The sequence below is a fragment of the Montipora capricornis genome, chromosome 14, assembly GCF_036669925.1.
Source record: "Montipora capricornis isolate CH-2021 chromosome 14, ASM3666992v2, whole genome shotgun sequence".
In the NCBI taxonomy this organism is placed as follows: domain Eukaryota; kingdom Metazoa; phylum Cnidaria; class Anthozoa; order Scleractinia; family Acroporidae; genus Montipora; species Montipora capricornis.
In genome coordinates this window covers 13,603,383-13,618,382 of record NC_090896.1, presented here as the reverse complement: position 1 = coordinate 13,618,382, position 15,000 = coordinate 13,603,383, and the positions used below count along the sequence as shown (strand labels likewise).

Here is a 15,000-nt window from a genome sequence, read left to right as displayed (position 1 = left end):
TTATGGCATGCATTATGGTGGGAAGACGTACTCTCATCGCTCTACGGATATTTTTGTATATTATACCTTCCACTTGTCCTGCAACATCACCAAACTCGTCAGGAAACTATATACTACCACACTCTACAAATTTGAAAGTTTTCAGTCGTCGTTCAAGTTGCCTTAAGCACGAAATTGTCAAACAAACTAAGCACGGCTCTTGTGTTGTCAGTCTGCCATTTGACTCTCATGTAACCTTGTCCACCTACTTTGCAGTTTGCTGCGATATACATAGCAACCCAGGACCAACCAGCGCTACATATAATCGACATCAAGCTGGGAAACACCAAAATAACTACACAAGTGATCAAAGTTTAAATTCACCGATAAACAACACTACCCTTCATGAATCGGCATTAAACTCTTCGCTACCTATGGTGCATCTATCTGCAGAACACATGGATTTATTATTTTATTACTGCCTACAAAAATGTTAATTCCTTATATATTAATCAACAACCGGACCTACTGGATTTATTTATCAACGCTTACAGTAATATTCAGAGATGTCACCATGCAGAATCTTCAACTTCGGCGATCATGAATACTGATGTCGTTAAACACAAGAACATTATTCCTGTGAGAATAATTCGACGCACAAAAGTTAATTCTCAACACTATACTAGCCGTCGCGCTAGTTTCTCCAATTTGGTTGACACGAGTGAACGATCATCGCACAACGCCCACTATACAAAATGGAATAATCTTCATTATACATCAAATTCAAGAAATGTAAATAATCTTAAGCAAATTGAAATCTGTCGACAAAAAGAAAAGAAATGAAATTACGATTTGCCGTCAGGAATGCTTAGTCAATCGCAAAGAAAGTGGCCAGAGTGTGTGATATTATACAATCTAATAAAAAGGAAATCCTCGCAATCACTGAAAGTTGGATTGGTAAAACTACTGACGACAGCAGCATTACCGAAATTTTAAATACGCTCAAGACCTATTCATTCGTGCATGTCCCAAGGGAAAGTGGCAAAGGCGATGGTGTCGGTGTGTTTTACTCAAAACAACTTAGCATCAACTTAGCATCACAATGAATTCGGACAATGTTTTCAAATCATTCGAGCGCATCAAACTAAATGTTGTGTAAGGCAAACTCAACACGCGCCTTATAGTTATCTACAGGCCCCCACCATCGAAGAAAAAAAATAAACTAACAATACATGTATCTATGTTCTTTACTGAATTCCACGATTTATTGGAACTGTCGCGGCACGAACAGCCACTACTCGTTGCCGGTGACTTCAATTTTCATCTTGATAACACCACAAACTGTAATACCATTAAATTCATGGACATACTTGACTCTGCTAATTTATCTCAACATGTATTGGGTTCTACTCACCGGAAAGGCCATACATTAGATCTAATTATAACACAACACAACAGCAACTTGGTCACCGATGTACGCATACTCAGTGACGTCTTTTCTGACCATCAAGTAGTGACATGTAAACTGAACTGTCCACGACCACCACTCTCTAAAATACCCCTCACAATCAGATCTACCAAGCAACTTAACAGCGATGTACTTATAGCCACCCTAAAAGAGTTGTTAGCTAATCAAGATCTCTCTGTTAAAACGGACATCGACGACAAGCTTGCTCCTGTTCAAACTAGAGTGGTAAACCTTCGTCCATGGGCCCCTTGGTACAACGAAGACCTACGTGAAGCCAAGAGAGAGAAATGTAGAGCTGAGCAGAAATTCAGAAAGACGAAACTTACAGTTAACAAACAGATGTACATCGAGGCATGTGAACGCTACAACAGATTGCTAGAGAACTGCAAAACATCATATTACAAAAATAAGATCGATTGTTAACAGCCTGTTCAAGACCAGCAAAAACATACTACCAACACATAACTCCCGAGAAATTCTCGCCAATGAATTTAATATGAACTTCATCAACAAGATCCGAGGTATACGCAAATCGAAAAGCTACATCCAGCTTGTCAAACGAAAGATACCATGTCTGCAATCTTGCCGTTAACTCAACTCAGTGAGTTCAACTTACCTGACAGCAATGCAACTGAGAAAGTCATCAGGTCCATGCCATCGAAAACATGTTCTCTGGAACATATACCGACTCATGTGGTTAAGAACCATCTTAATTTACTACTACCTGCTATACAATCTATAATAATGTCATCTCTGTCTAGCGGTACACTCCCGACTCAGCCGAAGATCTCGCAGGTCAAACCAAAGCTTAAAAAGAATGATCTGGACAAAAAATTAAAATCAAACTATCGACCTATAGCTAATATAGCCTTCGTAAGCAAAGTGATTGAAAAAATCGTTGCAAGCCAAGTACATGCTTACCTACGAGATGCTAAGCTGTTCCCTACACTACAATCAGCTTACTGTCAGTACCACTCCACTGAAACGGCTATGATTAAAGTCACTAATGATATCTTAAGAGCTATTGATGACTACTCTGATGTGATACTTGTTTTACTCGACCTCTTGGCGGCGTTTGACACTCTTGATCATCAAATTCTGCTGTCTCGTCTGAAGTCCTATTTTGGTTTTACTGGAAGTGTACTACAATGGTTTCAATCGTATCTTACTAATGGCTCGCAAAAAGTTGTCATCGGTGAAGTTGCATCTTCCTTGAGGCAACTGGAATTTGGTGTGCCGCAGGGGTCGATACTCGGGCCACTTCTGTTTCCATTGTATATGGCTCCTTTACAAGATGTCATCTCTAGACATGGCTTGGATTGTATGTTTTATGCCGACGATACACAACTATACATAGCCGTCAACCCAAAAAAGCCGTCATCAGAACTGGATAGACTTAGCAGCTGTGTAGAAGATATCATCAAATGGAATACAGACAACTTTCTTCTATGTAACCCAACAAAGACTGAAGTAATGCATCTTACTTCACGCTTCATCAAAAATCATAGTCCTCCTCTCCAGTTCCTGATATCTGGTGATATTACCATAAAACCATCTGAACAAGTACGAGAGCTTGGAGTGATTCTAGAAAAACATATGAACATGACACTCCATATCAATGACACTTCTAAGAAAATTTTGCTATCTATAAAATCCATTGGTCGTAGAAGAAAGTATGTCTCTCAAGAAAGTCTAAACTGGTCCATGCACTAGTGTTATCTTCCTTAGACTACGCCAACAGTCTGCTACACGTATATGAAGCTACCCGTTCTGACCTGGACAAATTACAGAGAACAATGAACTCTGCTGTACGACTGATTACAGGAATTAAGAAATATGAACATATATCTGATGCACTACGTAATCTACACTGGTTACCCATCGAGTGTAGAATTAAATTTAAGATTTTGTTAACGGTATACAAGTCCTTGAATGGTCTAGCACTGGATTACTTATCTGCACTTATAGATGTTCGTCAACCTACCCGCTCTCTTGGAATTCTAGATCCCACCGGTATGGAAAGCTAGAAAAGGTGTAAATTTTTTTTAAACTATAGTCTTACTAATTTTTCAGTCTGAGTTGGTTTTCATTCTAAAGTAAATGGTCACTTTGCATATTCATTGGTATGGGAAGGCGTACATCCTTGGCATTTAATATGGTGTTTCGAAAAAAAGGCCTAATTCTCTGATCTGCTGTGAATGGAAAATGGCCAGCGATAAACTGGATTTTGGGGGGGTTTGCGTGCTTTCTGTGAGTTAGGTTGAAAACACACTTATTGGTAGATGAAACGGTGCAATTTCTGCAGGTAGAGGTAATGTTGTTTGTATACCTAGAGCTTTCAAGTGTAAGGCACTGGTAATAGTTTGTACGGTAGGTTACCCACATGGCAGAGTCCCAGTCGATAGCGTGTTTTGTTTTTGGATGGTGTTTCGGCAACATTGTTTTTGAAATCGCCATTCTTAGTGGCTCGTTTGTATTCTGTAAGTCGTGTGTTAAGGTTCCTGCTGGTTTCACCAATGTAAGTGACCTGGCAATCCCAGCATGTGATCTTGCATACTGCTCCTTGTCTTGGGGTCATCTTTGCAACGCATATGTTGTAAGATTGTAGTATGTGTGCGGTAGTTTCAGAAGTGTCTCTTATGCACAGTATTGTTGCTGTGGAAACAGTTGAGGTGGTAAGACTGTTGTCATTTTGTCTGGTGTATGTGTTGAAGAGAAAATATTAATTGCGTCCTTCCTTGCACAGTTTTTGTAGTTTCCCCTGAAATGCATTGAAGTCACACAGTTATTATTTGGGCCTCCCCTAAGAGCCATTCTTCAGAGGATTTGTCCCTTTCAGAGAACGGTAAACCAATGCACTGGAAATGTTACACCTTTGAGATGTAAAAATCGCACCAACACCTTAGTTTCGGGACTGATTTTTAAGCTACAAACCATCCTGTTTTCAGCAATCAAAAATGCAAAATTTCCTTTACATCACAAACCATAAGCTTCTAATTCCACAATTGAAACACATTCTTTTCTGCACTCTACACCTTATTAGAATACAAATACCTACAGTGGTGAAAAAACAAATGTTGTGGTGCAAATTGGCTGATATGTTTGTCTCTACTGTATGTTGTATATTCGCAGAAGAATTAAGTAGGGTGTGCGGAAAACGAAGACCTGGAAAACGAAGACCCCTAGAAAAAATAACATACCAAACAGCAAATAACAAAAGACATCATTCATTTTCTTTAAAACAATCGATGAGCTTTCTCTCGTGAATTACGGTAGGGTCATAGATGAAAACGAAGACCCCACAAAAATATAAAATGAGCAATGGAGAGTAGCCAAACACAACATCCCCAGTGTTTTCTGTGGCAGACAAGTCATTTCAGGAAAATTACTGCAGGTAGATAGGTAAAGTCTGCTACGAGCCTAGAAGGCCCATCAGGCCGGCGCTTAACTCTGGTTTCTGTAGCATGAAGCGACTTGGAGTATTTCTACTCTCCCCTGGATGGGATGCCAGTCCATTGCAGGGTTACCCCCAGCATTAAATTAGCCGGTACCCATTTATACACCTGGGTGGACAGAGGCACCGTGAGAGTAAAGTGTCTTGCCCAAGAACACAACACAATTTCCCCGGCCAGACCCGAATCAAACTAACTAACCATGAGGCCACCACGCCTCCCACAAAATTACTGCAAGGTCTTCTTTGTAGTGGAAAATGAAGGCTCTACAGGAATTTGCCTGAAATGACTCGCCGGCCACAGAAAACATTAGGGATGTTGTGTTTCGCTACTCTCCATTCATCATTGTATATTTTTGTGGAGGTCTTTGTCTTTGGTCTTTGTTTTCCACATACCAACCTGGGTGCGTGGAAAACGAAGACCCTACCGTAATTCACAAGAGATAGCTTATCCATCGTTTTATGCTACATGAATGATGTCTTTTGTTATTTGCTGTTTGGCATGTTATTTTTTCTGGGGTTTCAGTTTTTCAGGTCTTTGGTGTTCATTTTCCAGGTCTTCGTTTTCTGCCCACCCAGAGGAAGTATGGCAAAATTATAGGAATCAGGCAACGGTTTGTAGAATGAATGAAGACACTCCACCTTCTTGGGGCATTATGAAGTTACCCGGTCACAAGCTACAAATTACACTTCATGTAAGAGCCTGTGAAAAGTCCTACTGCATTATCAATTTTGCTAGCAATGCAGAAATAAACAAAACAAAAAACTAGTCGACAGTGAAAGGGGGAGAGGGAGGGGGAGGTGGAAAAGGTTGGAATTCTGGATCAGTCAGGTATTGGAAGCTACAAAAGGTGTTTTTTAATGAGACTGTTTCACCAGTTTTTCAAACTGTTGTACTTTTTATTCTTGCCTCAATGACTTTTTCCCATATCTTCAGTACTTGCGGCGTGGGCCTTATCCTCTGTAATTACTACAGTCCTGGAAGTCCACTTTCTCTTTGTAGATGGGTATGGCAGTACTATCCTCCCACTCTTCATGTATCTCCTCCTGTGCAAAGACTTTCTGCACTAGGTCCCACGGCATATCTATTTGTACATCTCACAAACACTGCCATACTTCCACCAAAATGTTATCTTGTCCCACTTTGTTTTCATCTGTCATCTTCTTCAGTGCCTTCTCCAATTCAATCCTTTCAATATTATTAACAACACAATCATTAGGAACACCATCTTCATAGATTACCCTGTGGTTTAATTCCCCACAATGTTTTTCATTCTTTAAAATGTCCTCTCGTATTGGTTGGTTGCCTTCTTTGTCATTAATCTGTCAGATGTGTGACAAGTGGTTTGTAGCCTGTTTCTTTTTCAGTTTTGTTGGTCTTTGCTATTCAATACAATTCTTCGTTCCTGAAGCAATTCTGCCCAAGTAGAGGTTTTCACTGCCTATCCCTTTTCGCTCTTTTCTTTGCCTGATGGTAGCGGGCAATCCATGTCTTTATTTGAACCAGATTCATCCCTCCTCTTTGTAGCCGACTAAATCTTGTCTCTTAAAACCTCCTGGATACTCTCGCTCCACCACTCTCCTTATCTTTTTCAATGGCTTCCCCATGCAATTGATCTTTAAGAAAATTATGGAGAAGAGCTTTGGGTCAATTATGAGCCATGGCATTGTCATAATCAAAATATAAATATAAACAATGAAAAAGATTATTATTGCAAAATCCACCTCTTCCTTTAGCAGGTTTTCAGGGCCATTGAAACTATAGATGCAAATAAAGACAAGTTTCTTAGGATCCCTACTGGCGGGAAGCAAACCAGTTGGCATCTTCTGTTTAGACCAACTATTGGTCAGAGCAGAACTTGCACTCAGGAACTCCAGATTGCACTAATAGCTGTGCTCTGACTACTCAGCTACATGCACTTCCCCTTAAAATTTAACTGCTTTAAAGTAGTCGCAATTATCGTTTTAATTATGGTTGCATTGATGTTTTAGATGGGCTTTCTTATGAAAAGGTGGTGGATAATTTTGATGCTGAATATGAGGTAATTCCACTGACTAATGTTGTTGTTGTTGTTTTCTCCACTGAATGGTAACTGTTGTCTATAAAGTTTCTTGTGTAATGAATGTTCTATCTGTGTTATGTGTCGATTAATAGTTTCTTAATTCTTTCCTGCTGAGATACATTGAATAGAGCTTTACTGTGGTAGTACATGTACTTGTTGAAAGAATATTTGGAAATCTTGAAGTACTCTGAATTAAAATAAGTGCATAGTAGCAATAGAAATGTATATTGATTACTTCAACTCTAAAAGTGTTTAAACAGCTGAGTGCCACAATTGAAATTTCAACATAGTACAATAAATATTAGGTTGTATAGTACCGGCTGAAACTCCGCTCCCCTCGGGACGAGGCAACACCCCATTAATGCCACAGGGAGTGAACGAACATCACCTCATTCGAGCAGTTTTTTCCACGCAGGAAAACGGAGGTACATGTATGGTTTTGCCGTGGTTAGTTTGCCCTGGAATTAACAACTGAGGGAAAGAGCAGTATTTTTGAACAAACTAAAAATACCAACATGCAAGGATATTCAAATGCTGTTAATTTTTACCCCAATTCCAAAGCGTTTTTTTTCCCAGAAAATGGATGAAAGAATTAAACAATGGTGTAAGTTGTGCCTTGCCTACAGTGTAGTGAAATAACAATGGGCAAGCTTTTAAACACTTCTTAGTATTTTTTGAGACTGAGTCATTAGTTGGAGTACAGTTGTCATATACTGTACCATCATTCGGGAACATTCACAACGATTGTGGGTTACTGATAAGTTACATTGATCAGTTTCGATTTGTTTGCATTTTCATGCCATTTTTTTAAATCAAGAATACAGGTACATGTAGTTTGCTAATTTTATGACCTTTCTAAGAAAATAAAAGAGATATTTTCGGAAATCTTTTCCAGCACAAAAGGTTGTCCTGTTCGATAGAATTTCAGCCTAAATTTTTTGAAATTCCCGTGGAATGGAAATTAGCATTCATTGTGTTCTTATTTCCCTTGTGTGTCATTTGATTGCACAAATTGACTTCCAATACACATTTTGTATGATACATTTATCGGATTCTAACACCTTCCACTTTCTTGTGTCAAAATTAAGACCTTGATGCAACAATTAATGGTAATTGTGGAGAAGAGCTCCCCAAAAAACCTGTTGGCACAAATTAAGCTGTTGGTAACCTGTTGGTTAGCTGTCGGTAGACTGTCGGCCGACAGGTTTTTTGGGGAGCTCTTCTTCACGATTACCCAATTAACAATGCTTCCACATACATTGTAGAAACACAACTACAGTAGTTGATTGCTGACAAACAGGGTATTAGTGTTATTGAGAACAAAAATAGTTTGATCAAACCACGCTATTCCATTGGCAAAAGTCACGTTGTGTTTATCATTTCATGAACCAAAATATATACCAGTAAAATGCAACTACTATGCATATATAAGACCATTCACGTGCGCGTATTGACATAGTTGTTGTTTTATCAGTTATGAAAGATCGTTGTTGGCTGAGAGATTTTTCAATTGCATAGTTTGCATTTTTGTCACTCTATAGAGACAAATGAAATTTAGCAAAAATGCCTCTCTACATAGATTTCTGAAGCGAAAGACTTTTCAGTTAGTTAACTGCGAAATGTTCGTCTACATATATATATGAATCAGTGACTTCGCAATTAATTAAATGCGAAATGTACATCTTCATATATGAGGCAATCAATGACTTCGCGATTAATTAACTGCGAAATGTTCTTCTACATATATAAGGAAATCAGGGACTTCATGATTAATTCACTGCAAAATGTTCGTCTCAATATACAAGGGTATCAGTGACTTCGCGATTAATTAACTGCGAAATGTTCGTCTGAATATATGAAGGAATCAATGACTTCGCGATTAATTAACTGCGAAATGTTCGTCTACATATATAAGGAAATCAGTGACTTCGCGATTAATTAACTGCAAAATATTCGTCTGAATATACAAGGGCATCAGTGACTTCGCGATTAATTAACTGCGAAATGTTCGTCTGAATATACGAGGGCAACAGTGACTTCGCGATTAATTAACTGCGAAATGTAAATCTTCACATACAAGGAAATCAATGATTTCGCGATTAATTAACTGCGAAATGTTCGTCTACATATATAAGGAAATCAGTGACTTCACGATTAATTAACTGCAAAATTAAATATTCGTCTGAATATGTGAGGGCATCAGTGATTTCGCGATTAATTAAATGCGAAATTTTCGTCTAAATATATGAGGGCAACAGTGACTTCGCGATTAATTAACTGCGAAATGCACATCTTCACATATAAGAAAATCAATGATTTAGCGATTTATTAACCGCGAAATGTTCGTCTACATATATAAGGTCTATTAGGAAATCAGGTACTTCGCAATTAATTAACTGCAAAATATTCGTCTCAATATATAAGGGCATCAGTGACTTCGCCATTAATTAAATGCAAAATATTCGTCTAAATATATGAGGGCATCAGTGACTTCGCGATTAATTCTGAATGCGAAATGTTCATGTTTTTCCTATTTCTCACTGTAGGATGTTTGAGAATTTCTGCTCACCTCGGCTGCAACCTCCATGAGTTGTAATTAAGCTATTCTTACAAAGTTTTCGTTTGAAGTTCACTATTCGTTTGAGTTGTCGCGTTGGTATGCTTATACAATATGTCTAGAATTCTCGGTATTTCCACGATCGGTAAATCCAAAAAGGCTGCAGATTTAGTATCTAATTTAAGTGGACGATCAAGCTTCTACTCAGTTAATGTTAATCTTAGTGTGTGCAAGGGTGAAGTACTTTAGAGAGAGAACTTAGGGATACCATTAGCGATAAGGGAACAAACAATGTTAAAGCTTGTTTGAAAAAGTAAATACGACATGTGGCAGTTGCAATAACAGTGCCGGCAGAGCCTTGGTATCTCTACGCTAAGGCGAGTCAGCCTATCGTTTGAGCAAAATTTGACAAATTGATGAACTAAAAAAGGAGGTTACAATAGGGGGTGACAACTCTAACAAGGCCTGTTTCGGGAAAAAAACAAAAGAATCGAGAAGACTTGGGTTTTTTGATGGGAAATATGACATAGTTCTGGGATACTGCAGAAAAAAAGAGCAAAGTTTTGACATTTTACAAGAATGTCACCAAAACACTCGGAAGGATCTTCAAAATTGCCGGGAGGACTCGAAGTTCCACATGGTGTTGCTCGAACAACGTTTGTTAGAGTTGTCACTCCCATGATTTAACTCTTTTGGTACAGTGCCCCATTATCCTTCATATATTCAGACGAATATTTCGCAGTTAATTAATCGCGAAGTCACTGATTCCCTAATATATTCAGACGAACATTTCACAGTTAATTAATCGCGAAGTCACTGATTCCTTCATATATATTCAGACGAACATTTCGCAGTTAATTAATCGCGAAGTCACTGCTTCCTTCATATATATTCAGACGAACATTTCGCAGTTAATTAATCGTGAAATCACTGATTCCCTAATATATTCAGACGAACATTTCGCAGTTAATTAATCGCGAAATCACCGATTCCTTCATATATTCAGACGAACATTTTGCAGTTAATTATATTGCGAAATCACCGATTCCTTCATATATTCAGACGAACATTTCGCAGTTAATTATATTGTGAAATCACTGATTCCGTCATATATTCAGACGAACATTTCGCAGTTAATTAATCGCGAAGTCACTGATTCCTTCATATGTTAAGACGAGTATTTCGCAGTTAATTAATCGCGAAATCACCAATTCCTTCATATTTTCAGACGAACATTTCGCAGTTAATTAATCGCGAGGTCACTGATTCTCTTATATGCATATATGTACAAAGCGAATAATTATTCGAGGTTATTTAACGACGAAATTTGGATCTGTTATATTACAAATCAAAATATTTTCAAAAATATACAGAGATGTTTCATTGCAAATTTTCATAATTTCTCTATAGATATAATTAATTACAAAATTTTTACTCATATTAATTCCCTTGTTGGCTGCAATGTGCATTGCAATTGCAGTAAAAATTGGTGGTTAACTTCCACTGAATATCCATTGGTCATATTGCGTTTTTCTTGCTGTAGCGTGACATGTGTCAACAGGGGTGAAAGTCGACAAGTGTCTAGTATCCCCCAAACCCCTTTATTTATAATAAGGATCAGCAAAAAGTTGATAGTCTTGTGTTTTCTAGGGCACTCAAATTTTTGAACTGCTCAAAGATACCAGCTGCTGTCTCTAGTCCAGTAAAACTCTTTGCAGCTTTGGTTCCCTGGCAAATTTTACTACGAAAATCACCAATCTGTGGAATGGACCCGCATTATTGAGTCCACAGGTGGCCCAAGCTCTGTGTTGTGTTTTGAATTTAGAGAACTTGCGTGGCGAGTTTTAGTCGATACAAATTAAATGGCTTAATAAAAAAATAAGCACCTAATGTTGCACTTGATTGTCTGTTGTCTCTGTGATCGTTTTTTGGTAATTTGGTGCCATTGTGTCCTCTATTTTGCGAGATATCCTTAACCGAAGACCTATTTCTAAGAGAGAGAGAAGGTAGGAAACACTCACCAGTCGATCGGCCCAGCGAACCAAGAAATCGAGCCAAAGAATGTAGCCAAAATCCTTCAATCCACCTCAAATTCGGCCAGCGACATTTGCGAAGATTCTATCAAGCATCTATTCAGGGAAATAGTCTCTCTATCCAATCTGTGAAGAACAATTTGCCGCAAAATTTCAACTTCGCTATCTGTCAACATTCTTGTGACGATCGGCCGTGCACCCAAACGGTCAATTGGTGACAAGTCACTGTTCCCATAGTACAAATCTTTCCCTCCATCCCTCCCCGGACTTGACAAAATTCCTTGTATGAATCCTCACGCTCCTTAAGTCCAGTAAGCGGTGGAGTGAAAGATTTGTACTGTAAAGGGAGGGCTGACTTGTCACCACCTGAAAAGAGTGCACAACTGATTGTCACAAGAATGTTGACAGATGGCGAAGTTGAAATTTTGTGACGAATTTTCCTTCGCAGAGTGGATAGCGACACTATTTCCTTGAATGTTTGATCGAATCTTCCAACATATCGTTGGCCGGATTTGAGGCAGATTGAAGGATTTTGGCAACATTTTTTGACTCAATTTCTCAGTTTGCTTGGCCAATCGACTGGTGAGCTTTTCCTAGCTTCTCTCACTTTTAGAGATAGGTCTTTGGTTGAGGACGGCTCTTGAAATAGAGGACAGAATGGCAACAAATTACCAAAGAACGATCACAGAGACAACAGACAAGTAAGTGCAACATTAGTGCATATTTTTTTTATTAAGCACCATTTCATTTGTATAGACTAAGACTCGGGACGTAAGTTCACTAAACTCAAAACACAAATTGCCAAACCACGATCACAAAGAGACAACAGACAAGTAGTGCATCATTAGTGCTCATTTCTTTTACTATTAGCCTTCTGATTTGTATCAACTAAAACTCACCATGCAAGTTCTCTAAATTCAAAACACAACACAGAGTTTGGGCCACCTTTGCTTAGTCACTGCCCCGCCCCACTTTCGCTTGTAAACACTGTAGTTCAAATTCTTGATAAATGTTGTGTTCGACGGTGCTTTTTAGGGCAGGGAACCTTTCTTGCACTTGAAGTAACAAAAACCAACCTCTTTGCTGCACAAGAGCAATTTTATCCATTTCCCCCCGGGACTCATGAATTTGAAAAGGTATCTTTCCATTGTTGTGGTTTTTCCTTGATGGCAAAGGTGGCTACTCTTCACACCGTGGGAAAGGAACTTCTTCAAAATGTTTAACTGAAGTGGGCAGGGCAGTCACTCAGTAGTTTTACCGTTTGAAAGAGAAAGTTGTGCATCAACTAAAATGCAAGTGCTGTGAGAGACTCAGTCAATTCTCCTGCCATATTTTTAGTACCAAGGTTTACTGACGTAAGCCTTGCAACTGTTACAACAACTTTAGAGCCTGACCAAAAAAGGCAAAAAAAGGCAAAAAAGCGTCCTGTCATGGGGTCCTGTCATGGCGTCCTGTCAGGGTCAATAATTTTAAGCGGTACTGTATGTGTAGTTTGGATGAAGAAAGAAAGATTTTGTTATTAAATTCAAAAGTGAAATTGTGTTTTTGAGCTGTTGTGATGTGAATTTGTACAGTCATGCAAGGTGCTTGCAATATGCAGGCCTTCTATGTGCAGGCTATAATATAAACTTAAATGTTCTTTTTTTTTTCTAGTATATAACCAATGAAGGCACGATTTTTACTTTCAAAACCAACTTGTGTGCTCCATTGTACAAGTTGATCAATATTGACTTCTTGAAACCTGCAAAGGTAAGATGTGAAAGTGCAAGTTATTTATATCACACAATGCAATCATCATGAGTATCAAAAAGAAGCAGAGTTTTTCTTTTGTGGGATAATTATGTGACCAAGTGGTTGTTACTTTGTGGTGTAAAGTTTATATTGTGTGTAACAAGAAAGAAATTGTGACATACTTAATTGAGAGTGATTACATCTCTTCAGGCTTCAGAATTAGCCCTCCGTGAACAAGATATTGACAATAAACTTGAATTTCAAAGTTGAGAACAAAGTACCAGCGGTACACATGTATATGTGTCCCTTTGTGTTACAGTAACACGAAATGTACATATGAAGAGTCCTGCACTTTTCATGTTAAAGAAATCACTAAATAAATTCTACATTTCTCTGTTCCACAAAATAATAAAGGAACACTGGATGACCTTAGTTGAGGAAGACAAGAGAGATGTGTTAGAATGGGCTGCCTGCGTGAAGCAGACTTTGCTGGTTCTCTGTTATCTTCATGATGTCAAGGTATGAATCATTTACAGTGTGCCACATACCTAGTTGGGAACAGCCAAAGCTAATGAGTTAAGAATATAGCTTTTCATGGTATCCATGTTTGCTACACATTTTGAAACATTTCCTCGCCTTGCCATCGTACTACATGTAATAGCCTATAATTCTTTGTTTTGGGGGGAGGAGGTGTGCACATAGGACACTATTTTCTCGCTTTATATTATGAATGTCCAGACGGCTAGATTGAGATCTTGCCTTTTTAAACACCTTTGAAAACTATTTTTTTCTTAATATAAGGTGGTGTTGTCGTAAGTCTCACAGCCATTTTTAATGTAGTAATGCAACGCTCTCCTTATAAACAGCTGTTCACATTAAAAAAAAAAAAGATTCCTTTGCCACTGTAGACATTGCATTCCTATCTGCCAATCGGAGCAGAAAGTATGGAAGGAAAAGGTGTTTTTCCTGTATTCTCAAGTGGTTTAATTGTCGCAATGAAATCAAAGTTTCTTCAATAAAGTAAAATTTGAAAGGTACTTTATTTGTTCCACTAAAGCTCAGATGAAATTTATATGTTTACAAGACGTTCTTTCGATTTGCCCTTGATTATTAGTTCCTTTCTGGATATAAAATTAATGTGAGCTGCTATTCAGTGACTAGGAAAGTGGTGACTTTGTTAAACATGTTGTAGATGACTTATCAAGTTTATGGTACTGCCTTTACTGTGTTATATCAATTTTTGATATGAGCGCTATACAAGTTCCATTATTATTATTTGATATCAGGAATGGCATCATTTACATTAGTTAGACTCCCTATTGTATTTGCTCAAGGTCCCTTGAGATGTGATTAGCAATAAACAGAGTTTTTTATCTTTTGGCAGAACTTTCTTTATCTTCACAATCTGTCAGGGGAAAGACTGATGTGTTTTCCACTTGATATTGGTAGCATTGTTGGTTATTCAGGCCGGAAAAAGGATTTAGAGGTATGTACCAAATGTGATATTTCTAAGAAAATTAATGGCAAAGGTCATTGATTGAGTGAAGGATAGAAACAGCCAGTGGGCAGATAACGTTTCTCTGTTACAATACTGAGCTCAGGTATTGCGCATTGCACCAAGCACTTAGCTGAAAGAGGGCGAGGTGAAGTACAAGTCCAATTCCTTCTGAGGGAGGAATTTAAGGTGATAAAATCCTTAATGTAAATCTGTGTGAGAC

The 15,000-nt window shown here is 38.3% G+C and overlaps 1 protein-coding gene across 1 annotated transcript in view; it reads left to right on the top strand.

Annotated features, from left to right (window-relative positions):
* The window catches only part of LOC138031455 (prolyl endopeptidase-like), a 66,083-nt gene extending 51,264 nt beyond the window's left edge, over positions 1-14,819 (top strand). Inside the window, exons 6-9 of the mRNA XM_068879147.1 lie at positions 6,891-6,940; positions 13,205-13,300; positions 13,697-13,801; positions 14,667-14,819. Coding sequence (XP_068735248.1) covers positions 6,891-6,940; positions 13,205-13,300; positions 13,697-13,801; positions 14,667-14,819 — 404 coding nt within the window. The remainder of the gene's footprint in view (positions 1-6,890; positions 6,941-13,204; positions 13,301-13,696; positions 13,802-14,666) is intronic.
* The last annotated feature ends 181 nt before the right edge of the window (positions 14,820-15,000 follow it).